This window comes from Endocarpon pusillum (genome assembly GCF_000464535.1).
Source record: "Endocarpon pusillum Z07020 unplaced genomic scaffold C734253, whole genome shotgun sequence".
NCBI classification, from domain to species: Eukaryota; Fungi; Ascomycota; class Eurotiomycetes; order Verrucariales; family Verrucariaceae; genus Endocarpon; species Endocarpon pusillum.
Window position 1 is genome coordinate 274,158 of NW_006913602.1, and position 25,617 is coordinate 299,774.

A 25,617-nucleotide genomic window follows, 5' to 3' on the forward strand; every position below is an offset into this window, starting at 1 on the left:
TCTGACCGAGGAAGTGTGCCTCCTGTCTGCAACTTAGGAGAATCAATCGGCAAGAACAACGAACTCAATACTGGAAGGAAAAGAGACAGGGGAGGGAGCCCAGCGCGGCAAAAGAATCAACGTGGGATGGAATACATCACAGAGAGAAAAAGACAAACCTACTACGTAGTTCATGACGATCATTTCGAAAATGGCCCAAAAATTCCCTTGAATGTGTACGTAGTTTGGAGTTAACAAGAATGGGGTTAGGAAAATCCCCCGCATGAACACGGAGTAAATATTTCGATCGAATATTTCCCCCCCATCCGCCAAGCCGAAATCGCAACCGGAAAAAACATACTACGTAATCTTAGCATCATCCCATCCCAAGGTGGGAAATGCCGTAAAAGCGGCATATTGTCCGAATAACGGGCTCTTCTTGAAATCAATTATCCCGCGGGGGGACGCGTCAGATGTTCAGTCACCGTCTAATTTATTTTCGTGTTGAAACTAAGTACATGTCTATTTATTATGGAGGACACACATCACCACCCTGGCCCAATTATAGTACAGGTAAGCGCCAGGGAAATGTTGGTTGCCCTCAGATCCCCCCAACAAGAAGGATGCAGGAATGCAATCAAAAAAACGTATGACAACGTGACCACATCACGACGAACTAAAAACAAATGAAATGTACCAGCTCAACGTCCGTTGGTGAGCGACGTAACCATGCAGATCTTGGGCTAACCAGCAAATATTCCTGGTGCTCACGCCATCCCGTAAAGTTCGTCAACATTATGCTAGAGTATGAGAAGTGGGCTTTGAACAAAAGAAAACTTGAAGCAATTCGCAGACAGTAGTCGTTAAGAAGAGATTTTTTTGGCTCGTGTGCAACAGAATGTAAGAATCGCTTGCTAAAAAGCATGATATAAGCAAGATGTGAAAGCCAAAGCCTGTAAAAACCCAATGGATCAATCCCTTCCCTTTCCTCTCCTTGTCTTGCCAGGCCAATCGACATCAGGGTGCACGACCCTCATGTGCCTGGTCAAGGCATCATTTCTTGAGAACGTCTTCTCCTCGGTGCATAGATGACATCGTACTTTCTGCTTTCGCGCGTTATGTATAGTGTCCTCATGACGCGTAAGATCGTATGGACGAGAAAAGATAGAGTTGCACGGTTTTCCGGTTGATGGATTTGTCCGATCGCACTTGTGTGGTCCAGCTTGAGAGTTGCGGAGCCCGAGATTGGCAGGTCCGGCGGGTGCAGAAGCGGGCCCGGCGGTCGGCGAAGTCTGCCGGTGCGCTTCACGCTTATGCCTTTGTAGCTTAGCAGGAGTCTCGAATCGAAGCGTGCATCCATGATAAGTGCATGTGTAGGTACCAGAGTCCGATGACGTGTCAGCAGGTCTTGCAATTCGTTGCGTCGGTGGTTGGTGGCTCGATTGCTGGCTCGACGAAGGTTCGGATGGCCCTTCCTCAACAGTGGTTTCCATTGACACCATGTGAGCGGGGAATTCCGGAACTTGATCGCCATCATTTTGCAGGTTAGTTGGCTGTCGTCGCCTATCCCGCACAAACGGATATTGTTGTGGTACCTGAGCCGGAGCCGCAGCCGCAGAGTATGACTGTCGGTCGTACACGCCACTCTGGTCGGAAAAGACAGGCACATTTGCATCAGGTCTGCCACTCGTGACGTTTGAAGACTGATCGAATTCCGCCGGGAAGAGTGGTGTGCTATCAGGCTCGTCCATGTCCGGATCCTCAAGCATCAGCTCTTTCGGCGAAACCGATTTTGGCGCACTCGTCGCTCGAGATTGTTCCACCATAGCCTGCGTCATTGCCGTCATCAAATTTTGAGGCTGCGCTTCATTGCTCAGCTCCTGCATCTGATTGTAAGGCTTAAACGGTGACCGCTCCCTGGTAACCGACATCACCGGAGAGCTTGTCCGCTGAGTCATGTGGTCTTGATTCGCTGCCTGCAATCGGCTGGCAAAGACATTCATGTTTCGGTAGGGAGATAAGTGACTGCTGGAGTGCGGCATGTTCGGCTGTGATTGCTGAGAGAAGGTCTGAGAGGTAGGTGTGTTGTAGGGTTGGTCTGGGAATACATCCTGCATAGCCTGGCTGAAGGCTGCTGAGTGAGGATAGCCTGCATCAAGAAATAAGTACTCGTCCATCCACCTGTTGATTCTAGTGTGGTCGTTCTCACCTCGACCAAAATTCTTCTCGTCGTACTCTGGATCGTAATTTGTATGCGGTGTGGCTGGTGAATCATGACTCATACTGGATACCGACTGCGGTCCAGAGTATGCAAACAAAGCAGCGTCCTCATCACCACTGGTCGAATGTATCCTTCGCATTGCCGAATTCGCGTATTTGTGATTGTCTTGCGAAGCCGCGACATTTTGGTAGCCTGGCGGCATGAAGTTATTGGATGTAGGGGTGCCGACTGGGGTAGGCAGCGACTTGGGGAAGTGATTTTGGTGTGGCGTTGGCAGGCAGTCAAAGTTTTCCAGAGGCGAAAAGTGTGACGAATCACTATTGGCAATCTGGCAAAAGGGCGACGTATGGTCGTGTGGTGAAGGTGGACCCGTTGTATTGATCGAAGACGCAGATGAAAGCCTTTTGTGATATTTGCCACTCTTTCGCGGTGGAGTATCGAGGTAACCACTGCTTGGAAATCCTTCGCTTTCCCAACCACTGCCCAGGTAAGCGCCCTGCGCCAACATCGACTGATTATCGTTCGATTGCGATCCGCTTCTAGGTGGAGGAGTTGATTGATGGATGCGAACAGTCGGATTCGATGACCGTTGGGACGCCGGCATCGAATATTCTGCGGACTGCAGAGGTCGCTGTGGATGATGAACGGAGGTAGAGAGAGGCAGATTCGACACGCGAAGAGGAAGATTCGAAGATGTATCGTATGATTGATAATGAGTGGGTAACACGTGGTGGTCGTATTGCTGAGGGTAGTGCAGAAGCATTATTAGTGGTAGGATTGTATGTTGGTCGCGTTAAGACTGCTATGGTAATTGTGGTTACGAATAGAAGGCGGGTGGCGAACAGCGAGTTGAAATATGCAATGCGATGGTATGAATGGACTAGAAATTAAGCTCGGCGAAGTGGAGGGCTGATGACATGAATGAGTCCGGGAACGTGGAAAGCAGTCGAAGAGAGTCAAAGAATGACTAATGACGCGTTGACCCGGGCCTCGGCGGGAAATTTGTAGATAGTCACTTGATTATACTCTTAAGCCCCGTTTAGGCACGGAAACACAACATACTCGAGTACTTTCTGCTTCGATATTGCAGTGTGCAGGGCCTACTGTTAATGCTGGAAAGTATTGAACTCTTTGAATGAAAAGCGACATTGGACCCTGTTTGCAAATGACGTCGAATTACGTCTCGTGCAAGGGTTTGCAGTGGTGCCAGCTCTGATGGGCCTTGTCCTCCCCAAAAAGGGGGTAGGCTCCGGCTGTGGCTTTTACCAACCAACAGGGATTCGGCTAACCGATGCACTTCTTTCTTCTAGAACAGCCCAAGCTTCGCGCATAGGCCGAGGTCGATATGCCATGTAACGGGCCTAAAACCTTAGACATTCGCGGTTGAGACGGATCGCTATTTCGTTGGTTGATGCCTGCAGCAGTGGGCCACATCCCACCCCACGTAATACTAGTACGTAGTACCACGTTGCATATCCCAGCCATCAGCCCTGGACCCAATTTCTCTTTCCATCCTCCCAGCGTTACGGTAGCTATGCAATAATTTTTTCACGTTGCACCAAAGAGCCTACCCAAAAATAAGCCATCAGCGAGAACCGTTCCTAGGCTTCTTTCTCTAAGCGCATCATTCTCATCCACTACTCAGCCACAGATCCAGCCCATGCGGCTGTCTCCGGATTGGAGCCTTGGCATTCGTTCATTACAGAAAGCTCTTTGCATCAGATGATATGATATAAAGAGTTCAGACCCAACTTGCATGATTGGTGGTCGGTCATACCGGACTTAAGTAAACCTTTCGGCAATCGGAGCCTATGCTGTTGATTGTTTAGCTAGTAGTCTTCATGCTCAACCATGTGACCTGCCCTGTCCTGTCAACACTCCATAATTACCGTGCTTAACACCCGTCGGTGACTCTCACATAGTACACACTTGTCAAAGCCCCTGTTACTCACACGCTCTACGGCGCTGGCCGCGATGATGAATCAAGTCGATACGCACTACAGTAGTCATCTGGTCAAGTTTGTCCTGCGCGGAAGGCGACAATTTTGGCTTAGGCTGCTGAACCCATCAGCTACCTTCGACAAGTGATTCCAGACACCTAATTGATAGACGGATTAAGCTTGCTTGTAATGGTAACTAGCGTTCTTGCGCAGCCTCGTTAAGGTTCATCTAGATCAAGTTTCCACTGGGATGCAGGTACAAATTCCGGCTAAATGAGGACAGGCCACTCGGGGAGGATAGAAAGTTTAGATCGATGAGGCTGTGCATTGATGCGGAAGCATAGTTTTTCCCATTCCGGTTATGCGCTTGTCTAGATACATCTGCCGCTATCCAGGATCCAGCCAAATGTATCCGCCCAGACATCTCGGCAATCTTCCCGGCATCTTCCCGGCATACGACAGTTACATTTTCCCTGGTTCTCACAATTGATTTGTCAAGAAACCCATGCCTGGTTATGGATATTCAAAATTTATCCGGATATGACTCTCAGCATTTATTGGCTTGGCCGACTTGACTTGGCCGACTTGGACTAGGTCACTTCGCAGGCTTGCAGTACTATCAACCATCCAATCTCAGGTAAGTGGTTTCACATGTCAGACCATTCGTGCATTGACAAATACACTAGCTGCCCAATGTACTCTATCTAACTGACTGCGACACAAATCCACTGTACATAGCATGTTCAGCTGAGATTTGGCGTCTCGCGGCAATCGTTGTCGGGAAGGATACATCAACTAAGTGTGGTTCGAAAAACCCATTAGCGCTGTTCTTTTGGTGGAGTGGTTGATGTGTCCCTTGTGTTATGGCAAATGCTCGGGGCTGGGTTCGCTCGGACGGTTCCATCGGACGGTTCCGTGCGGTGGGTTTTGTTGTTGTTGAGATAGTACAAGCACCTCACAGATGGTTAGGAGCAACGAGATCTTCCTAACGAAAGCCTCTGCTTACTTGGCATTGTATTTTTAGGGATTCTATCGTCCTGATCGTTCCTAATTTGTTCTCTTGCCATGAAATCTCTGCTACTTACTAGTTTGGAGCTATGGCCTTAGCAACCGATTTGCCATGTGCTACAAAGCTGAGATATGAAAATAGACGCAACAAAGGTAGCCGCCTGGTAGAGGAACAACTAACACCTCATGTTCACCTTCCTATTTCGGCCATACCCGAGTAAGTCCAGCGTGAGGTATTTTATGCAAGAATAGCACTACTCCAGTGAACATTATCATGTTACTTGATGAATCAGCTAATCCCTTGTTGCCATTCACCCGGACAAGTATCGCATCACGAGAATGATTACCTATCAATGCATGTAACCGGGGAAGAGCTTTTCCGGCCGGTCGGCGCAGTTGTGTCTTGCTCCTGGGGCACTTCCACTTCGTAGATGCAGGCCTTCTGTGGGTAGCTGACATGCGTACCAGGAATCTAGGTGTGCTTGCGGTTCCATCTGTGAGGGGTGCACTAACATGGTATAATTACCAGTAGAAAGCGAGCACCTGTAGGTTGAGCTGCGGGATCTTTCTCCGGTTTGGCCTCGTGACTGTTCGAGCTGGCAGGCATCCTCATTGACTACAGATATCTGAAGTCTCCAAATGTGTTTGAGTGGTTTTTTCCTTTGGTGCTCCTCCTCCTACCGGTGTCTGTTCTAGCCGATATCTTGTGGGCTGCCCTTTCCTTTTTCCACCGCCTGGGTATAGGAGCGTGCGACGAGCGCTGTACGCTTCGAAGAGCATGGGTATGGTTTCCAAATATGGCGTTTCCCGATCCCTACGTGCCTGTTGCAACGTCTGTGTCCCCTCTTCCTCGTGGCATACCATGTCTTTGGGCTGGTGTTGCTGGTGGGTAAATGTTTCTGGCATCCCGACTATGACTTCTCCCAGCTCTCAGTCATGTATCTACACAATAGTGTAGACTTGCTGATGAGCTCTTCCGTGCTAGTTATCTCGCCGACGTTACGGGATACGCTGCGGAGCAAGATATTGTATCTATCATCGTCAAGATTAAATGTTCTCAAGTGATGTATGCCATCTCCTTTGTACCAAATACATGCCTTGCATTACTGAAAGGTGGTTCAACTGGTGCTTGAGGCCGCATGGATATTTATAACCACACCAAACATGCTGCCAATATGTCCCAAACAGCGATGTCGACGAAGAGCTCCTATATCTTGTATTCGAGGTGGATGATCCACTGTGGTCACGATCTGTAGCAACCTGTACTATTGGGAAGGTGAAGAATATGGCTATTTGTGTAGTGTTGATGAGGAATTAAGGTATGGTTTAAGAATTAAGTAAAACCGCGGGGGGGATTGTTGGACCTCCGGACCCCATGTAGCCCCTTTCCTGACTCACTTCTTCACCCTCTGATTCCCCTCCTGCGGCATACTGGGCATATTTAAAACCCAATAAGGCACAGAGGTTAGAAAGCCATTGCTCAAGGGGGCGGTGTGGTTGTTGACCATATTGGCCAGACTATGGAACGATGTCAGGGCAAGTTGCTGGTCGCGATCGTTAAGAGGGGCATTTCTTTTCGCGTTCTAAGCTTCTGTCTTTGCCCCCAGATGTAGTTTCTCCCAGGCTATCTCTCCATCTCATCTCCCCGTGTCTGAATTCCCCCATACCTAAAAGCGGTATTGAAATGTCCGGTCATCACGATGTCTTGCTTTCTCCCTTAGACCAATTGATGCCCCGTGTTTACACTCGGATCTTTCTCATTTTTAAGACATATACAGCCAGCTTGGCCATCGATGCCTTTAAGAGGGGATTGGGAAAGACCTGCGCGCATATAAGTTATCTTAAGGGATATGTATATCAACCAGCAAATCAGAGAGGCCACCTCGCCGTTGCCTGGTCGGATAATCTTCCTACCCCGGAAGTTTCTCACAAGGTTCGGCTTGATCTATCCTACGAGGTCATGATATCGCGTGGAATTTCGCTTTCGACCTTCAAGGATGACCTCTGTCCCGTCAGGAGTGCGAGTGATCATTCCACCCCGGGTAAGAAGAATCCAGTACTAGCTGCAAGCGTGGGAGAACTTGAAGGAGGAATCTTCCTAAGTATTGCCGTCCATCACAACGTCATGGACGGGGTCGGTTTCGGCGACTTGTTGGATTTGATTGCTCAGAATACGAAGGGTGTCCAGAGAGCCTCAGCGACGCTCTTGGACCCAGATGAACCACTCTACAGAGAGCCTCGACTTCGCCAAGCCTTGGACTCTGGCAAGGAGCTCCATCATCAGGACGTGGATACTGATCTGAAATCACTTCTCGCCAATCACCCAGAATACACCATGACTCCTCCCTCCATGCCAAGCCAATTTCCAGCCTGTACGTCAAAGTTACTGATAGTAACCCTTGAGAAGATTGAGGCAACCAAGCAAACTTTGACAGGCTCGATGCCTTTTCTTACAACGAACATGATTGTAAGCTCTTTGCTGTGGTCGTGCATCACTCGAGTTCGTTGTGCGCGTGCTGGCACCAATGCCATCCAGAAGAGCCGGCTCGGGATGGCCGTCAACGGGCGTCAACGCCTTGGGGCTGGCTTCGCCAACAAGAACTATCTAAGCAACGTTAACATGTACGCCCTCACGGAACTACAGGTTAACAAGGTCACATCTTGCGCAGCCACCCAAGAAATCTCAGGTGCCATCCCCCCCAGGGAAATGATCGAGGTTTTCGAAGCCGTGGCGGCATCTACATCGTCAGACCGGATTTCAAGTCGGCATGTAGGTGAAGTTGTGGGGATCGTCGATCAGCTGGAAGACATAAGAAGCCTGTTCCCAGGCTGGAATTTCTACCACGGTCCAGATCTAAGTATTACCAGCTGGGCGAATCTCAATACTTACGAGGCCGATTTTGGCGAGTACTTGGGACGGCCAGGTCTGGTTAGGGTGTCGTATGCGGAATTCGATGGTCTCTGTATAATTCTGCCAAGGAGAAGAACTCAACACAGTGGGGGTGGGCAGGATGTTATAGAGGTCATTATTAGGTTGCAGGCTGATGATCTAGCGCGATTACAAGAGGATGAGGTCTGGAAAACCTGGGCAGTATAGATCCAAAACGACGATGGTATGACTTTACGATATATTCATACTCAACCCTGGTCCTATATAAACCTTGCATTCATGGCAACCATATACGTCAACAGGCTTGGGGTTTTTCATCCAACCGGCTGTAATTTGTACACGGTCAGATCACGAACAACTTCGAGTCCCAGCAACTCAGACAATAGGTCTGCAATGCAACTCCTAGTGCACCGATATGTGCCGTGCATCTCTGATGGGTGTGTTGTTGATGGTGGGTTTGGGGTTTGGGTTTTGTGGCCGAGCGTTATGAATTAAATATTTATTTCAAAGGTGAGGGACGTACCAAACGCCCTGCTACCCAGGGCCATTGCAAACAGATGCGCGTGGGTACCTTCCTACAGCTAGCACCAATTCCTCATCTAAGTACTAAGAACGCTCCAGGTAATCAGTAACTCTTCGTCCCTCAGATCTCAGACCGTGGCATCTCGCGACCCCCTGAGCAACACCATCGTCTTACAAGCCTACAGCAATCCCCCCCCCCAAAACAAGTCCCAATAATTGCCAGCAAGAATGACCACCCCTACTTTCCTCATACGGCCATGGTTGTACACGCCTTGTTCTGCACTGCGTGCTACTGGGTGTACTTCCCAACCCACGCCTAGAGTTCATCTTATCATGTAGTTACCACGGCATTGTTGATGAAGACAGCACGCCCAGAGATAGAGCGTCTAGTATTTGAATTGGAGCCGTGTCACAATAGACATATGAGCGAATTTATCATGACTCGAGACAGTAAACTTCGTTATCGTGGAAAGACAACAAGCGTGCGGTATGACAGCCACAACCTCTCTTCCTCTCGGGTGGACCAGCATGGGAAAGCTACTCTCAATGGCGGGCATTTCTTATTTTCGGTGACACATTCTACCCTGGAAATTTGCAATGATATGGCTGTAAACATGTGCTGCTGGGCCTTCCCATGAAGAGCTAATGGTGCCGGGAAGGTGGCAGCTGGCGAATTGCATTTTTCCATTGAAGCACGTAGTAAAAACGCTGATGTGGGGGGAACGCACAACATGGCTGTCACGCCTGGACAGGACGCGCCGACGGAACAACCGTGGTAAACAACCAACAGTCGGTCACACGAGGGAAGCAGGAACGAAGACAATAGCTTGGCTTCAAGTCATTTCATTGATTGCATCGTGCAAGGTGCAGAACCCAGCCTCGCCTAGCGGATATGGTACAATGTTGATTGCCCACCAGCAATAATAAACCATAAACAAACATGATTGATGATGTTCAAAAAGCAGAGAGCATCGATCCATTCCCATGCCCACCATCCATCCTTCCACTCCAGATTGCAAGAAAAGACAAAGACCATTGTCGACGGATGGCCGAGCTCAGTAGGATAGGTTGAGGTCGTAAGAGGGTGTGAAGCACAGGCGTGTTGTGACGGGACACAGGTGGGTGCTTAGCCACCGAAACCGTAGAGGGTTCGGCCTTGTCGCTTCAGGGCGTAGACAACGTCGAGGGATGTGACAGTTTTTCTCTGCAGACCATGTGAGTCATTGATCTCAAAGGGTATCGAAAGATAACGGCAATGTTTACCTTTGCGTGTTCAGTGTAGGTGACAGCGTCACGGATGACACCCTCAAGGAAGGTCTTGAGAACACCACGGGTCTCTTCGTAGATCATGGCTGAGATACGCTTGACACCACCACGGCGAGCGAGACGTCGAATGGCTGGCTTGGTGATACCTTGGATGTTGTCTCGCAAGATCTTGCGGTGTCGCTTCGCACCACCCTTGCCGAGGCCCTTGCCACCTTTGCCGCGTCCAGTCATGTTGATGGAAGGTTGTGTTTGAGAGAAGGGTAAAGAGCTAGAAGTAGTTTGATATGGAGTTGACGTCGGAGATGGATGGAGTGTGGTGAGACTTGGAGGTAGTGGATGATACTAATTCTGGATGGAGGATAAGTTGGCGGGTTGAAGTAGTGGTGCGAGGTATTTGTGTCAGGGAGCGAGTCCCATCTGGATCAACTGCGCTAGCACCGACCGGGCCAATCACAGTGTAATGAGCTTAACCTTGATCTGATCTGGCAGAAACCAGCTGAATACACAAACTGCACAATTTAAACGCAATGATTCACTGCAACCACGCGGATCAAAGATTAGACTAGCATTAAACCACAGTATGAGTCATTGAAGCAAAATGCTACTGTTCTAGGTAGCTGATTCTATCTACTGTTCTTCGAGATCATGGTGCTGCAGCGTCAAGGATCGTAGATTATGATTGGCTGTATCAGAGCCTCCCGTTGCAGACGACACTAGCCGCTTCTCGATCCTTGGCAAGATTTTGATGTTCGTTGCAGTGCAAATTGGCGGTGCAAAATCAGGGCTTATTTTGATCTGATTTCCAGACGCTTTTTGCACAAGTAAAACAACGCTAAATCAAGTCCAGTCACAAGGTGCCCTGCAACCTGCCAGATCAACCAACAGCCCGTGCCAGCCACTACAAATATCCTCCTACCGCCCACTTTCAACCTTTCCATTTACAACCATCCACTATCGCCATCTCCACCAACCAACCATCTCCATTCTCAACAACAACAACAACAACTTCATCATCTTCATCACAGTCATTCGCAATGGCTCGTACCAAGCAAACTGCCCGTAAGTAATCATCACTTTGAACCTCATCGTCGCTGCCGTCAGTCCTGTTTCACGGTCGCGCGCCTTGGTTTTTATTGACCAATACCTGCGACACCGCTGAACCTCAACTGAATTTCACCCAACACCTCATTGCACTTTCGTTCCACGAGACTGACTTGCATATCTACAGGTAAATCAACTGGTGGCAAGGCCCCTCGCAAGCAGCTCGCCTCAAAGGCCGCTCGCAAGTCCGCTCCCTCCACCGGTGGTGTCAAGAAGCCCCACAGATACAAGCCTGGTAAGATCATCCGAAGGCTCGTCTCCAAGCTTGCAACTAACCGTTTCAAAGGTACCGTCGCTCTCCGGGAAATCCGTCGCTACCAGAAATCTACCGAGCTTCTGATCCGAAAGCTTCCGTTCCAACGCTTGGTCCGTGAGATTGCTCAAGACTTCAAGTCAGACTTGCGTTTCCAGTCATCTGCCATCGGTGCTCTGCAAGAGTCCGTTGAGGCTTACCTCGTCTCGCTCTTCGAGGATACCAACTTGTGCGCCATTCATGCCAAGCGTGTCACCATCCAGAGCAAAGACATCCAGCTCGCTCGCCGCCTGCGTGGTGAACGATCTTAGATGATGTTGGCTTTCACATGGTTATCGACTCTCTCGACATGAACTCAACTGCAAGCAACAGGCACATGGGAAGGTCTGGATGATCATTACTGGGGACGGTTGGGTGCTCATGATTCTCACACGGCGATGGAATGGTTTCTCTCAATGCTTTAGCTTTAGCTCATCAAACTCAATGGCTTTACGGCAGGGAATTGGCGTCCTTGCGGTGTACATTACCAGACATGACTCTGATCTGGGTGCAGGACAGGCCTGCTGCTTGATTTTTAGACGCTGAATACAATCACGTCTTTGTTCAATAGCATCTTTCTCATTAGTACGTGATCTCTAGGGCCCAGTGCAAGCACCCATAATGTCTCAGTCGCAAAGCCCTTGAGGCACCCGTGCTTCCCATCCTACTGCACCCTTGTTTCAATAATTTCCAATATACTCCGCCCTTTCGATCAGTGTGGATTCAGCACGAAAGTCAACGTTCAAGATTCAAGATGCCCTCCGGCTTGAACTTTCTAATGGTGTACTTTGCGGTTTAAATGTCTGGGAGACTATGGTTCTTCATCGAACCCATGCACAGCCGAAGTCTCCACGACGATGATGCCATGGTTAAGCATGTAAGTTACGCTGTAGAGTGTGCTGCATGCACCATCCATTTATCCGTAACCTTTCTTCTACCACTTTCAAGTAACACGATGAAGACCTCAAGCCAAAGTACTAATAACGTACCCAATTGACATGCGCAACACTTCCCCAGTAGCAATAGTTTAGGGGCTGGATTCCATATCAAATTTCTGTTGCGGATGGGGTTGTGTTGCACATGACAGTTCGCAAAGATGCATCTTAAATGATGTGTAGCCACTCTGTCCCCATCGCCAGTCTATCACTCCTACGCACAAGACTCTGAGATATGTTAACCGAGCTGGAATTTTGAGGGCTGGTGTGAAAGCCTCAAGGTCCGAATTTCTGGCCTTGGCGGACGCAGCGAATCTTCCAAAAACCCGAGAACGTCACATCTCACAGCACTTGGAAGAACAGACACTGATCGTGTGTAAATCATTCCCGCCATGGCACCCAGACAAATTTCACATCGCGAAACAGATCTAAATGATGTGCCATCAAGTCTATGTTGTGGCATCACACAAAGCAAGAACCCTCCCTACCGGGCTCAGTTATGCGGCTTGCTTCTTGTATACTTTAATCGGGGATCAGCTAGCACAGGCGTCGGCGGTGAGGCTTACGATGGCAAGCGAACATTGAGGCATCTTGCGACTTTCAGTCCATAGCCACTAAGATCATCGTGCAGCATGTGGTCTTCACGCCAGTCTTTGAATACCTACTTTTCTGGGATTGCAAGCCCCTACTCTCTGGAGATGACATAGGCAGTGTTGCTAGAAGAAGGATACAGAACATATTCGCCAGGAGCGTGGTTAGTCTGCTCAAGCTGTGGCAGACATCCTATTTGAGCTACTTGAATAGATGCGAGGGGGTCAGGGTGGTTAGGACAGCCGATGGCAACGTTGATGAGTGAGTGGGTTGAGCAGGAGGCATAACCGGCAGCGGCTACTACCAGCGAAGATGTGATATAGTATTTCCGCAGGTTGTGTTCCGACAATTCAGCTGATGGAAACGCTTCACACCGCTTGGGCCCTGCTGGAACCTCTACTCTATATCTGTGCAACTCGATGCATGGGAAACCTGGTGTCATTGAGTCTGCAACTGGCGCCAGAGAACTCATTTCGTAGTTACCTCGAGATCAACTCGACCATCGAACATGTTTTCAATCCTAGACTTACTACCTTCAAACCCCAGTGGAGAGGCTAATCACGGGGTCTTTCCGATCCGAACGCACTTCCGCAGTGAAATGCTACCAAATCATGACTACTTGTCCTCCGTGTACAACAAGACGGAGACACCGGTTGAGCCTTTCTATACCATGTGGAATCTGGTCAGGTGTACCCTTCGGCTGTCAGAGAGCTTTGGCTTCCCATTCTACTTCCCCATCCGTTTCCTTGTGCACCGGCCAGACGGCCTTGGCGGACTCTCTCTGCTCGATGTAATAAAATTCCGTCCGGGTCAACCTTTGATACGCATCACGAAAGAGAGCATCAAAGTCTATGTTGTAAGAGATTTCGCTAAAACATCCCTCCCTTGTCGTGGAGTCCTTATATTAAGCATCTCCTGTAAACTCCGAGGAAAGAGTGGGGTTTCTGTTGGAAGATACGTGGCTTGTCCGCGCTTGAGACCAATAAATATAATATTAACATGACAAAATACTGTATACGACCGTAGAAGGCCTTGCGCTGTGCTACCCCGAGTCCACTACTCGGTGGATTTGACTCAGCTGAGCCCTCACACATAGAATCAGCGGAAGTGCTGGCACTTAGACCTAGATGGCAGCTCGAGCGTGGCTTGAGCAAACTCAACAGTGTTCTGGAAGGTAAAGTATATATAATTCAATGACGCTCTAAATAGGTCAAATCATGACTAGTTATGAGTCCCGCGATTGTGCGTAGAAGTTCGTAGGGTGGAAAGAACTCCTACATACAGGGAAGAAGAGCAAGGGTGTCAACAGACGCGTAATGGTTGCTTTACCCCAAGAACCAGTCAATCTACATGTGAGGAGGGCCAACTTTGCAAGAGGCTTTGTAAACCGGTGACCAGACACTGATTCTCCAGAATTGCTTGCTTCTTAGTTCTTCTATCACCCTCTACGCAACCTACAAGGAAGACAGTCAGTCTGCCGTCTTCTTCTTCTCCCTAACTTCCCTCTCCTTGTCGCGTATCCACTCACACTCCGCCAGGAACTCGCATCGCGTACACTTCGCATTGACCTCCTGGATCTCCACGCCCCGGGCTTTCCTCTTACCTCGCCACCAGGCCATCTCGTCGGAGATGTAGGTTGAGAGGTCGGAGGGGGAGTAGGTGAAGAATTTGTTACCAAGGTGTGTATGAGTGGAGGAGTGGATATAGGATGCTGTTAGCAGCGGGGACAGGCGGGTTGGGAGATCGGTCTCGCTGTGTGGCGGGGAGGGGAGGGAGGAGGAGGAAGAGGTTATCGGACCAAGGAGTAGCGTTTCCTGGAATTGGGATACCATGAACCTCCAAAGGGATTGGATGGTGTTGTGTTTGAGGAGAATGTCGATCGAATCCTGGGTTGAGGCTGGGATGTCGCTTGCGCCGGTAGCAGTATCATCGGATTGGGGTTGTGAGGAGATGGCGTCGAAGAACTGCTCGTTTAGACTTCCCACCTGGGTAATGAAAGAATCGGAGAACTGGACTGCTGGGTCGAAGTTGTAGCGTTCTGCGAAAGTGGAGAGTGGCACTTTGTCTTGGGCAAGGGAGTTGAGCATGGAATGGTAGAGCTGCAGTTGTATTTCCGTGGGACGGGCTGCTAGGGCTGATGGGAGCGATTTGACACTTCTGGTCTTCATGTCGGTGATATAAATCTTCTTGTCCTCCTGTCTGGGGTGCTGTAGCTTCTTGTTGACAGGTTGAGAAATCGAAGGTGGCTCCATGCTCTTTTCTATCCCTGTACCTAGCTGGCTGAAAGTCTTGCCATTTCCGCCAGTAGACGATAGCAAGTAGTCAACTATGCTTGTTTGGTTCTCAGGTAATTCGTCCTTTGCTTCTCGTCCTTTGGCTAGCCGTTGAGCTTCCTGCTCTGCAAATACAGGGTCCTGACACTCGTAGCTTAGCTCATCAATAACCCCATTGACAATCTCTCCATCAACCACACCCCACACCTCGAGCTCGCGCGTCTTGCCTGTCTCCCGCAACGTTCGAAGTCCCTGTATAATGTTCCAGATCCTCAGCCCCCAACTATCTTCTTTCGTGGTGATCTCTACTGGTACAGTTGTGTGGACCTCATCCTCCAATTTCTTGTGTACTTTCGTCCCCTGCCTCATCGCAGGCGTGGCGCGCTTTTTACCATGTTTTGAGAGCGTGTAAAAGTATTGTAGCTCGCACCACGCTGGACTGACTAGATCCGTCACGCTGAGCGCTTTCTTGGGTTTGGTGCGAAAACGCTCAATGGGTGAGCGTGTGTCGGGCTTCGAAGCATCGGATTGACGGTCGACGGATGCAGAACGCTCGCGATCAGCTCTCCTTTCTTGAGCCGCAGAGTCGACTAGGCGCTGGTTAGCAGGTCAGCGCCGAAACCATCATGCTGAAAGACACCTATTTACCCGTCGTGGCGGAGCCAGTGTTGCGTGATGTTTGATCCTCCACGGTAATATGAGGTGCGACTTCGGCCTGTGGACGCTGGTGCATCCATGGAGGAGTCCATAACTCTTTGCCCAATGTCTTTGGAAGACGAACGCCCCTTGCTTCTTCATAGTCTTCAATGTCTGTCAACTCTAACGGCTCATCTGTGGTAGTGTACTCTGGTGTAATGTTTGCAAGGAGCCCGTTGAGGATCTCCTGCTCGTCTACGGTGAAGTCGCCATAATCGCTTGCATCGCTATGTGCACTGTAGACTGCCTGCGAATTGTGTGACATGGTGGAAGATGGTCCATGAGGCGAGTCGCTAGCTGCTGAAGTCGTTGCAAGAATGGAGAGCGTCATGACATATTAGCTCGCCTCGACCCAGTGGAAAAGTGAAGATATAGATGTGCTGGTGCGCAGACACCATCGTGGACGGCGGAGATACCATGATTGGCAGTCAACCCTCAGCTTAATGCTCGCAGCGTATTAGACGAGTTAGGCAGCCGTGAGGTTTGTTCGAAAGACTGAATCAATGGGGGGATTTTGGAGCCCGGTCGCCTGTGGGGTAGGCCTGTAACCCACCCGACGACGAAGCCGAGGATCACATATACATATACATACTGTCGTGAACACAGAACAAATCACAAGTATGTCAAGTCTATTGCAAAGCTATCTACAGTTTCGAGGCAGGCTTAGTTGGCCACTCAAGCATCTCGCCTTTCAAATTGGGATCTGCTGTTCACGAGTGGAAGAGCACTGGCACGCCAGGACAACAAACGTTTCTCCATCCATAACCGTTGCTCAATAGGGATATGCACACCTCTCCTCTTCTTGACCCAAATCCAAACCCCTCTCCACCTGTTCCTTATGCTTACGATCCAAATACTCGAGGAGCACATCCTGATACCTCTCCCTTCCCTTGTACCTCGATACATCATCTCCCCAACTCCTCACGGCGCTCGCTAGCCTTCCAGGTACATAGTCCTCCTCAGCAATCTCCGTGATAGGATGGAAATAGGTTCTGATTGTGAATACCACGCCACCTGACCTGGGCAGACGGCGAAGAGACTGCCGCTCAGAACGGAAAAAGTGATTCTCAATCGCCTTGTTTTTCTCGGCGGTACTCCAAGCAACTTCAGGGCTGTCTTCCGAGCCGATTGAATGGCTCCAGGCAAGGTCATCATCAACCTGAAGGAAGTAATTGTTCCTCAGCACAGGGTCTTCAGGCTTGACCCTCCTGAAGAAGTTCATCATGCCCCTTTCCAGCTTCTCGCGAAACTGGGGTACATCACCTGAGGTGTGGATCTCAGATAGCGGCATGCCAAATTTGTCCTCCAGCCGCCAGAATCCGGCGAGAAGAATGGCACCTGCAAGAAGATAATATTGTCCATCGGGCCTTTCGAACATGATGGCTAGGTCGTCTTGAACCATACGAGCAGCCATTTGCATTGGATCTTCCTTTAGCGGCCTCTCGATAATATTGAAACTTTCACCAGACCACAGATTATCCATTCCACTATCTGTCCTTCTGTACAAACTTGGATATCTAGCCGGCAGGTACTTCACAAACTCTTCGAGCAGTTCAACAGCACCATCATATGCCTCGGGCGCCGTCTTACAGCACTTCTCACCACGTTCTGCGATACGACGGGCTTTGTCAGAGTGAAAACGGGGGTAGTGATTATCCAGCTCAATCCAGTCTGACCAGGAAGGAAGAGAGCGGAGACCCATGGTAACGAAGTACTTAGGACCATGACGAAATGGGCGGTATGGGAGCGGTTTTGTATTCTCGATCGACCAACCTGGATATGGTTCTGCCACAGGAGTGACGAAGGAAGATGGTGTCCATACTCCGGGTTGGCGAGTAGCAGGCTTAAGTTTGGAAGGTGTTGATGATGGGGGTGCCTTTTCTAGGGACGGCGTAGAGGGACGCGAGGGCGGTCGAGAGAGCCAGCGGCGGGTAACGAGGATACTTAGTATCCAGATGCAGACAGCAACAAGGAGAAGGCTATAAGAAACTTGTTTTAGATGAGGATGCGAAGCAAGATCCTTAAGCTGTTTGGAGAATTTATGCGCCTGAGGGTATGAGAGGTTTGTGCTACTCGATAGGTGATCCTTTAAATCATTGATATGGGGTGAGAATGTTTCCATGGCATGCTTGATGGATTTTTGAAGCCATTCCTGGCAGGCCTTCATCTTTAAGGCCATCGACATTCTGCTTGGTACGCGACAGGACCGTTTAGAGTGTAAGTAGTTCTTGAACGTCAAAACAACATGATCCATGCATTTCTGAAGGCTTGCAATGGATGTCTGACTGGCTGTGTTGTTGCCCAGTCCGGCTATTGTATGCTATTGAGGAACAACTGGGTTATAAGACCAGAAAGCGGGTGCGGGATGAACAACAATCCCTGGCTCACTACTATCTCCACACAAATTTGCCAAATTCGTTCAAAATGCTTGGTCAAGGTAAAAGCGCCAATCGTGGTTCTAGAGATTCGTGGATAGGATTTCCCTTCCCAGCGATAGCGCCATCTTGACAATCGGCTATTCCATGATCGGTGAGAAGTCCTGTACTGCATCATTGCAATCTGCCGCCCATTCAGGTGTCGTCTGATATCGTGAATAAATCCATCATAACAATCCTCATCGACGCCGGAGTAGACAATACTCGCCCCACTGACGCTGATACCTTTTCGGAATGATGGGAAGATTTGGGATCCAGATTGTTCTCGCAAGGAGGCCAGTCCGTGATGCGTCGAGAAACGGTGCGCAAGAGGTCTTCTTCCAGGTCTTATCATCCGTGAGATAATGTGGTTCGGACTTCGTTGATTGTGAGCCTGGCATGTACAAATCTACTAGGTAGGTACAATGTGCTATGTCGACCTTGTAAAGGTCAGTAGAGTGACGTGGCAGGGACATGACTACTCACATATTTGCCTGGATCCTCCTCGTTCAAATCATTCATACCAGCTGGAACGAGCCACGTCCCCGCGAAGACGCCAAAACCTGTCTTGGCCTCGTTGAACTCACCGGGCAACAGACCAGAGAAACTGCTTTTGATGAATTTCGCCCTTGTTCCGTTGGGGAGGAAGTGTGATGAAGGGAATCGATACCATTCTTTACCAAGACATACAGTCTCACCAGGTCTTGCCATTCCCGGAGCCTCGAGCGCTCGATATACCTGCAGAGGTGCACGATACGCGGTGACTGTTCCAATGGTTCGAAGTAGCCCAACGTTGATGGAGAGAACAACAGTGAGAAGAGCGACCGCAAGCTTAAGCTGCACTGGAATCCTTCCTACCAGCTCTCTCGGATTTGCTGACCCTAAGAAGGTTAAGATCATGTGGAAACCAATGGCAGCATTTAGTGCCAGAAAGGGATAGGCAGGGTACATGAAACGTTCCTCCTTGTGTGGTTGTAAGGTGAAGATAGTCATCCAGATGTAGAACGGCGTGATCATGATGACGGTTCTAAGCAACGTCTGTTTGGTTGTCGCTTGAGAACGGAAAGCATACTGCAAGAACAGCATTGGCCCCATACCAATAGCGAGTAGATACCACACGTTGAAGTTCAGCAGCAGGTTACGCGAGTAGAAATCCCATGGTTCGGTTCCAAAAATGTTTGGGCCTCGATCGCCTCCGCTAAGCACGTTGTAAAGAACAAGCCTCACAGGCACAACAATAAAGCCATGGTAGAAGAAAATGTCCACGGCAGTCTGTAAAGCCTGCTCTTGTAAGCTAATAGCCGGTAATCCAGAGAAATGACATACCAAAGCGATTAAAGATCGAACGGTACCGTCGAGAAATCTCCTGAAGGTGTCGTAACCTTGGCCTGTAAACAGACAGATAACGATCTCTTCGAAGACAAACGGGGCCACCAAGATGCCGGAAAAGGGCCAACCAACAATGGCACCGATACCAAACCACATGATCCCTTGAGCTGTTTTTGGTCCACTTCGCCAGTCCATGAAAGCAGCCAGGCCCAGATTTGAGGTATACATTGCAAAGGTCGAGGGAAGATAAGCGACTGATGCGTAGAATATACCCGGACTGAAGGCAGCGATAATCAAATAAATGATACCAATTCTTGGATTCAGTGTACGGGAGATGACTGAGAACAAGCGCGTCTCCGTGGCAGCACAGACAATGGCCAGCATGGTTCGAAGAAAGTAGAACTCAAAGCTCTTTGATCTGCCCAAGAGGTGTCCCAATTTAGCAGGAATAGCATGGATGACAATGTAGAACCAACTCCGGATGGCAAATTCAGGAGAGTACTCCCATGTCTGCAGCCCGTATCCATGATTAAGATAATGTAAGGGCTCCCAATAATTGAAAACCTCATCACAATCCTGAATAGGTGCAAAAGCCGCAGCAAGGACGTGAGATAGCAAGCACAGGTAGAATGCAACATTCAAAGGCAAAGAGAATTGAGGTGGAGGAGCTCGAGGCTCTGCTCTGGTAGTCCTAAATAGGGGTTAGCTGGCAATTGCGGGCATTAGGAAACAAACATCACAGACTTCTCATTGAATGATTCATTCTTCCTCTCAATGGATTTTTCCAGCGGCATAGAAGACTTCGTCTTCACATTTCTTCCGGCCATGGCAATGTGTGATGGCCACTGCTATTCAATGGGCTTTCGGATCTGCAAAAAATGGTGATGCTAGTTTGTTAGCAGAAGTTGAGTACTAGTTAGGGGTCCCGGCAGAACCAATCGGGAATGAGCATATATCGTGAAGTCACGACGAATCGCATCTCATCGCCTTTTTACAATCTCCTCCGAGGCTAATCTACTTCTACTCGAGATTCTTGCCAATTTGCTTGTAAGGAATTGGACCTGGAACACCCTGAATGGTGACTAGATTCCACGGCGTCTGTCGAATTGTCGCCTTCGTTGCTTCACATTTAGGGAGCATAACTTAGTCCTACGATGTGCCAGGGTGACACCACTGTCAACGGTCAAACTACTAGTAATATCTGTATAGAATGTAGGAGGCAACCCCTTTACTGTCACCAGATGCACGCCTAAAATGTAGTCTAGGTTGGCCGACTCAAGCAAGATCAACGAGAGGAGTTTTGGCGCGAGATTGTTTACCCAGCCAGACTTTATGCCGGATGATGCCTTAAAGGTATCAGGGCTGGCGGGCTCGACAGTAGAAGCGGATGTGGAGAAGATTGATGCTGAGTCTTATATCAATTAGAGGGTTAGGTGTGCTAGAGTGGTGAAAATGGTGGTGCAGAAGGCGGGTCTCCCTCGACTTTTTCAGAGGCTTGCTTTCGAAAAGCAGTCTCCAGAGTAGGAAGCAGATATGCCTAATGTCGTATCATATGCGAAATGAATTACCAGATAATCATTGAGGATGGGACTACAATGATCCAAGCAGCTCCTAGATTGGAACAGGGAATTCAACAATTGAAACTTCCTGCCGGTCAAGAGAGCAGTCCGGGTCCAGCCTTTCCATTCAAAGAAATCACGGTTGAGAGTACGTGCTCGGGCCCAGTGACCATCGATCTTGATGTCCCATCCAATCCAACTCTTGGAGAAGCACTTGCTGCAATGCAGGCCAATGGGACTTGTCTGACTACAGAAATCGTGAACTCGGCGGTCCTGAATATAGTCAACTGAGGATTATTCTGTGCCTATGGGTATGTACCGTGCGTCGCAACCACAACCGCTGGCCATGACTTCTGAAGAGAGGCACACCAGTGGTGAACGGATATTCTCCATGTTCGGGAAGCAATGCGCATATCATTGTACAGTGGGAGGAGCTCAATTCCTTTCTTTTGATTGAATGAGAGCAGTCACGCTGTTTCCACTTTCCTTCACCTTCGGCTTCCGGTCTTGTGCTAGTGATATCAGCAACACACGCGGAGAGGCCACGTTATCTCTTACCGCCACAGGAAACAAACAGAAAGATACTTCCACTGAGAAACTGTCGCTTGAAACTGGAGTAACGTCTGACTGGCGGTCAGTAAGCGGAGCCTCGAGAGCTTACAATGTGTTGTGGTGGGCACACAACTGGGTTTTGACTCTGTGGATTGATCATTGCGTCTATATGGATCGTCTTCAAGGTCGTTCACACTTCTGATATTGTCCAGAATTCTCCCACCATATCGCGCAACTGTCTCGGCGACTCTCTGGATCGAAGCAACTTCATCTCTGGTTCTGCCAACCCGCAGGCAGCCCCTTTGGTGCCACAATGTTGCCCCGCGAGGATTCCGACAAAGAGTAGTCGGAAAATGACCATCTCTGACTCCACCATCTTCAAGACGCGGTCCCCCAAAAGGAACAGGCCATATGAGAACTCCGCTGAGGCCGGGCCGGGTGGCGGAAGGAGTTTAGTCATGATCTCTCTTGAATCCGACAAATTGCTTGGTGCTGACCTATTTCTCGATGAGCTTTGAAGCCGTCTTTCACTTCCCAGTGATTATTTCAGTAGATCGTGTTGATCATCTTGCGGGCACGATCATAGTTAGCTGTGCCGGCTTGCCAGTTTTCACTACAAGAAGTCATTTGCTATATGCGAAGTAGACAATTGATGGATGTACCTCAAGCAGGTGTAACCTTGATCTGAATTCAGGGCGCTCTACTTCCACCACAGACAGCACGGCCTCGATGATAGAGGGAATACCAGTGAGAGGAATGCACTTGACCATGGCTTCTTATATCCGACAAAGGAGTCTTTGGCACTCGACGCTCTGGCAATATGCAGCTTGGAGATCAAGTGGGTATATAGAATACCGACGTGTCGATGCTGTGGCGTGGCAAGTAATGCGGCTCCCTTCGGTGCGTTAGCTAACCAAGATCTATGCATCAGCGGAGCAACTCCACTGACTTCTCTCGAATACCACCCATGCTTTTGGTAGCGTGAAGGAAAACCTCGCTCTGCATTTCGAAATAGTTTAGTGAGAGTAGCGAGTTCGCGAGGCTCGGTTGCTGACATGCCACACTGTAGCATTGTGCTTGGAAACCTCTAGTGATGCATGGATTGGGTATTGGGCGATCACTTAGCAGTGGGAGTGATAGCCGTTGAAGCCGTGAGCTTCGAAAGATGCCATAGCGGTGCAATATGATTTCGTTCATGTTCGGTGCGACCGCCAATGCCAGGAGCCGCGTGTGAATCAAAGCTAAAACCGCGTCATGAGGTAAATTTGCCAGTAAGTCTAGAGCGATCAGAGCTCGCTAGAAGATTTGACAAGGCCATCGCTTTCCTCAACAGATTCCCAAAGAGTACTTTGTCTGTGAGACCACCCATCGAGAGGTCGTCTGGGTGAATTGTCTGCAATAGTCGCGAGCGTTGACATGACAGCAGCAGCAGTTGTCTGAAACGCGGGGGATTGGCTGTAACCCTTGAAACATATTCGCAGAGCCTCACGATGTCGAATGGGCTAGGAGGACAGGGATCTTCAAAACTTTCCTTGCGGAGTAACCATCGAAGGCCAATCTGTCAAAATGAAGTGAAAACAAGCGAAATTGTGACCAAAGTTCAAAGAAACCAAATCATGACCCCCATTTGATTTAAGTCAAATGTTAATCAGCAATGTTTTATTAGGAGGGACTGTCGAGGATTCTCATCTCCAGACGGAGTCCGCCCAGACTTTTTTTTCCATTAAAAATAATCTTGAATATTTCAAAGTATTAATTTGATCTAACGAAAGCACAGATCTGGGTTATTTGCCAAGCATTTGATTTGATTTATTTGACTCAATTTGATTCAAATAGATACACCGCACCGTAGGAGGAAGGGAAATAAATCATAAGGCTGACTCAACTTCTGCGACCTGTGGGTCGAGCACTGAACCAAGTTTGACCAGGGGCCGGAACAACATGTCTGTTGCATACAGTAAACTGGGTCTGTGGACTTAACCAAACTTTGATCACGCGTGAAGTACTGATACTTGGTCCTCTTAGGATATGCGCTGATAGGCTACCATGGTTAGACTCACATTTCTCCTACCAAGGCTCTTGTGGTGCACTAGTAGTAGGGAAGCAATCCCTCTACGGCGATCAGTGTAGTATTGCCCATTGCAAAAGTATTGCAATTCCTTGGCGCATGCTTCAGAGCTGCTACTGCTCCTCTGTTTCGCTCAAACAGCTACAGAAAACCATTTAGGAATCTAGATACTGTAATATTTATATTAATGTGTAACTGGGCCTTTTTTTTATTCTTCGGGTATTAATTTTATGTCAAGAGAGCCTTTTTCTGACTAAGTATACTTATATATAAAACTTCGAATACTTAATCTCTCAAATCTAGAATTCGAAAATAGGAAAATATGCTCAGTTGTAGGGCAACAGATCTATGTCTACCGAATAATGTAGTTTTCTGTCATTCTACTTGATATCTATAGATCCAGTACAAATAGATCAAGCAGCAGCAGTCCCGAAGCATACACTAAGGAAATTGCAACACTTTTGCAATAGGTATTAGTCTGTGCATCTGATCAGGTACCAGAGAATACCCGTATATGAAGCGGGTGCGCTAGATGATGGAGAGGCGGACTTGGAAGACATTTGTATAGAAGCTTACATCAACTGGGAAAATCGCTTGCAAAACTTGTAGAAAGGTCAACAGGTGAAACAAAAGGAGGGATTGCCTTGGTTGAGCTTGGTTGGAGGGATGAAACCTGGAAAGAATGAGGGATGGTGGCAGAGCGGGTAGTGATTCTGCGGCTTTGTAGAGACTGTGGGTTTATTATGTGTAAAATGTTCATATACTAGCCTCAAGAAAGCACTGTATAAGATGATGCACACACTCCTGCCAAAGACCCTGGTGACAGCTGTGAAATCAGAAGTAGAAAAGGTACTTAATTGCCTAGTTACGAGTGGCTACAACAGTAATCCCCTGTGTCACTGAATGAGGCCACTTCCTTGTTGAGAATAGTACTCCCGCGATTTAGTGTTCTAACTCTTGGCATAAGGAATTTCGAATTTCATTTTTTGGGCTGTAGACTTGGCAAAAAGCACACCAAAAATTTGAAATACTGGTGTTCCTTTCTGCCAACCAGGCGTTGAGGTACGTTTTCGTACGTTTGTAATGTACGCTTCGTAGGACGTAAATTAACCGACATTTTCGACTCCTGACGAGGTTCCCTGCGGCTAGGAAGATAGCTCACAGCTAGGGCCAAATTGATAATTACTATTGAAATGCCTAATGAAGCGTCTATTGCAAATCCCTCTATTGAATTATGCTCATTTTGCTCCTGCGGAGTTCAGTATGTCTACGGAGTAATACTGGTATTTTTGACGCGTTTTAGACCCTCCTTCGCATCCTCTTCTGCGTTTCTGTTCGTCTACAGAACTTCTTGGCGGACTCCTTATTTTGTACATTTGACTCTAGGCCCGAAGCTTGGCGCCAAAATTTATGAGACTTCTCACATCCCCTTCCTCTCCCCCCCTTCTTCATTCCCCTATTTCTCTACCAATACTCACTCAAATTAAGGGAACAATGGATTCTGAACGAGGAAACAGACGACGCGTCTGCCGAAAGTCTTATTCGATAGATCCTCCTTCTCCTGCGGCCTCACGAACGCTAAAAACGATGCTTGATACGCCGCGCCGTGCGCGCCTTCTTGCTGACGCACGCCACACAGCTGGCAAACTGCCTCGTACGCAGTTATTTAAGATACATAATGTATCTAAAGCAACTGGCTATCGAATCATAAAAGAGGGTACTGCGCGCAGCAGCGAGAAAATCCATAATCGAGGCCGAAAACGAGTACTTGCTCTACACGAATGTGAAGCTATTGAGGCCGTTGAAGATGCCAGTTTTGGCTTTGCTTCGTCAAGCCACTTAGGGTGGCACAGACTATTAGTATAGCAAATGGCTCCGAACGTGCAATTCAAAGAAATATGAAGGATTTTGGTGTGAGAACCTATATGGCTGCACAGAAAAAAATGCTCTCACAAGCACATATTGAAGCCTGAATTATATG

At 48.7% G+C, this 25,617-nt stretch overlaps 7 protein-coding genes across 7 annotated transcripts; 2 read left to right on the plus strand and 5 right to left on the minus strand.

Annotated features, from left to right (window-relative positions):
* Positions 1–950: 950 nt before the first annotated feature.
* EPUS_00094 (uncharacterized protein) lies at positions 951–2,963 on the minus strand (the record flags this gene model as incomplete). The annotated part of the gene is made up of 1 exon (XM_007789124.1): positions 951–2,963. The coding sequence occupies one exon, from the start codon at positions 2,961–2,963 to the stop codon at positions 951–953; it is 2,013 nt and encodes a 670-aa protein (XP_007787314.1).
* A 3,869-nt stretch (positions 2,964–6,832) lies between these two features.
* On the plus strand, positions 6,833–8,245 carry EPUS_00095 (uncharacterized protein; the record flags this gene model as incomplete). Its single annotated transcript, XM_007789125.1, has 1 exon — positions 6,833–8,245. The coding sequence occupies one exon, from the start codon at positions 6,833–6,835 to the stop codon at positions 8,243–8,245; it is 1,413 nt and encodes a 470-aa protein (XP_007787315.1).
* Positions 8,246–9,686: 1,441 nt separating this feature from the next.
* Positions 9,687–10,057, minus strand: EPUS_00096 (Histone H4; the record flags this gene model as incomplete). The annotated part of the gene is made up of 2 exons (XM_007789126.1): positions 9,687–9,764; positions 9,824–10,057. 2 exons carry the CDS (start codon positions 10,055–10,057, stop codon positions 9,687–9,689), a joined length of 312 nt encoding a protein of 103 aa, XP_007787316.1.
* Positions 10,058–10,860: 803 nt separating this feature from the next.
* EPUS_00097 (Histone H3) lies at positions 10,861–11,491 on the plus strand (the record flags this gene model as incomplete). The annotated part of the gene is made up of 3 exons (XM_007789127.1): positions 10,861–10,885; positions 11,055–11,162; positions 11,214–11,491. 3 exons carry the CDS (start codon positions 10,861–10,863, stop codon positions 11,489–11,491), a joined length of 411 nt encoding a protein of 136 aa, XP_007787317.1.
* A 2,723-nt stretch (positions 11,492–14,214) lies between these two features.
* EPUS_00098 (uncharacterized protein) lies at positions 14,215–15,979 on the minus strand (the record flags this gene model as incomplete). The annotated part of the gene is made up of 2 exons (XM_007789128.1): positions 14,215–15,608; positions 15,667–15,979. The coding sequence occupies 2 exons, from the start codon at positions 15,977–15,979 to the stop codon at positions 14,215–14,217; spliced, it is 1,707 nt and encodes a 568-aa protein (XP_007787318.1).
* A 507-nt stretch (positions 15,980–16,486) lies between these two features.
* On the minus strand, positions 16,487–17,899 carry EPUS_00099 (uncharacterized protein; the record flags this gene model as incomplete). The annotated part of the gene is made up of 1 exon (XM_007789129.1): positions 16,487–17,899. One exon carries the CDS (start codon positions 17,897–17,899, stop codon positions 16,487–16,489), a length of 1,413 nt encoding a protein of 470 aa, XP_007787319.1.
* A 679-nt stretch (positions 17,900–18,578) lies between these two features.
* Positions 18,579–20,284, minus strand: EPUS_00100 (uncharacterized protein; the record flags this gene model as incomplete). The annotated part of the gene is made up of 3 exons (XM_007789130.1): positions 18,579–19,400; positions 19,455–20,148; positions 20,202–20,284. 3 exons carry the CDS (start codon positions 20,282–20,284, stop codon positions 18,579–18,581), a joined length of 1,599 nt encoding a protein of 532 aa, XP_007787320.1.
* Between the last annotated feature and the right edge of the window lie 5,333 nt (positions 20,285–25,617).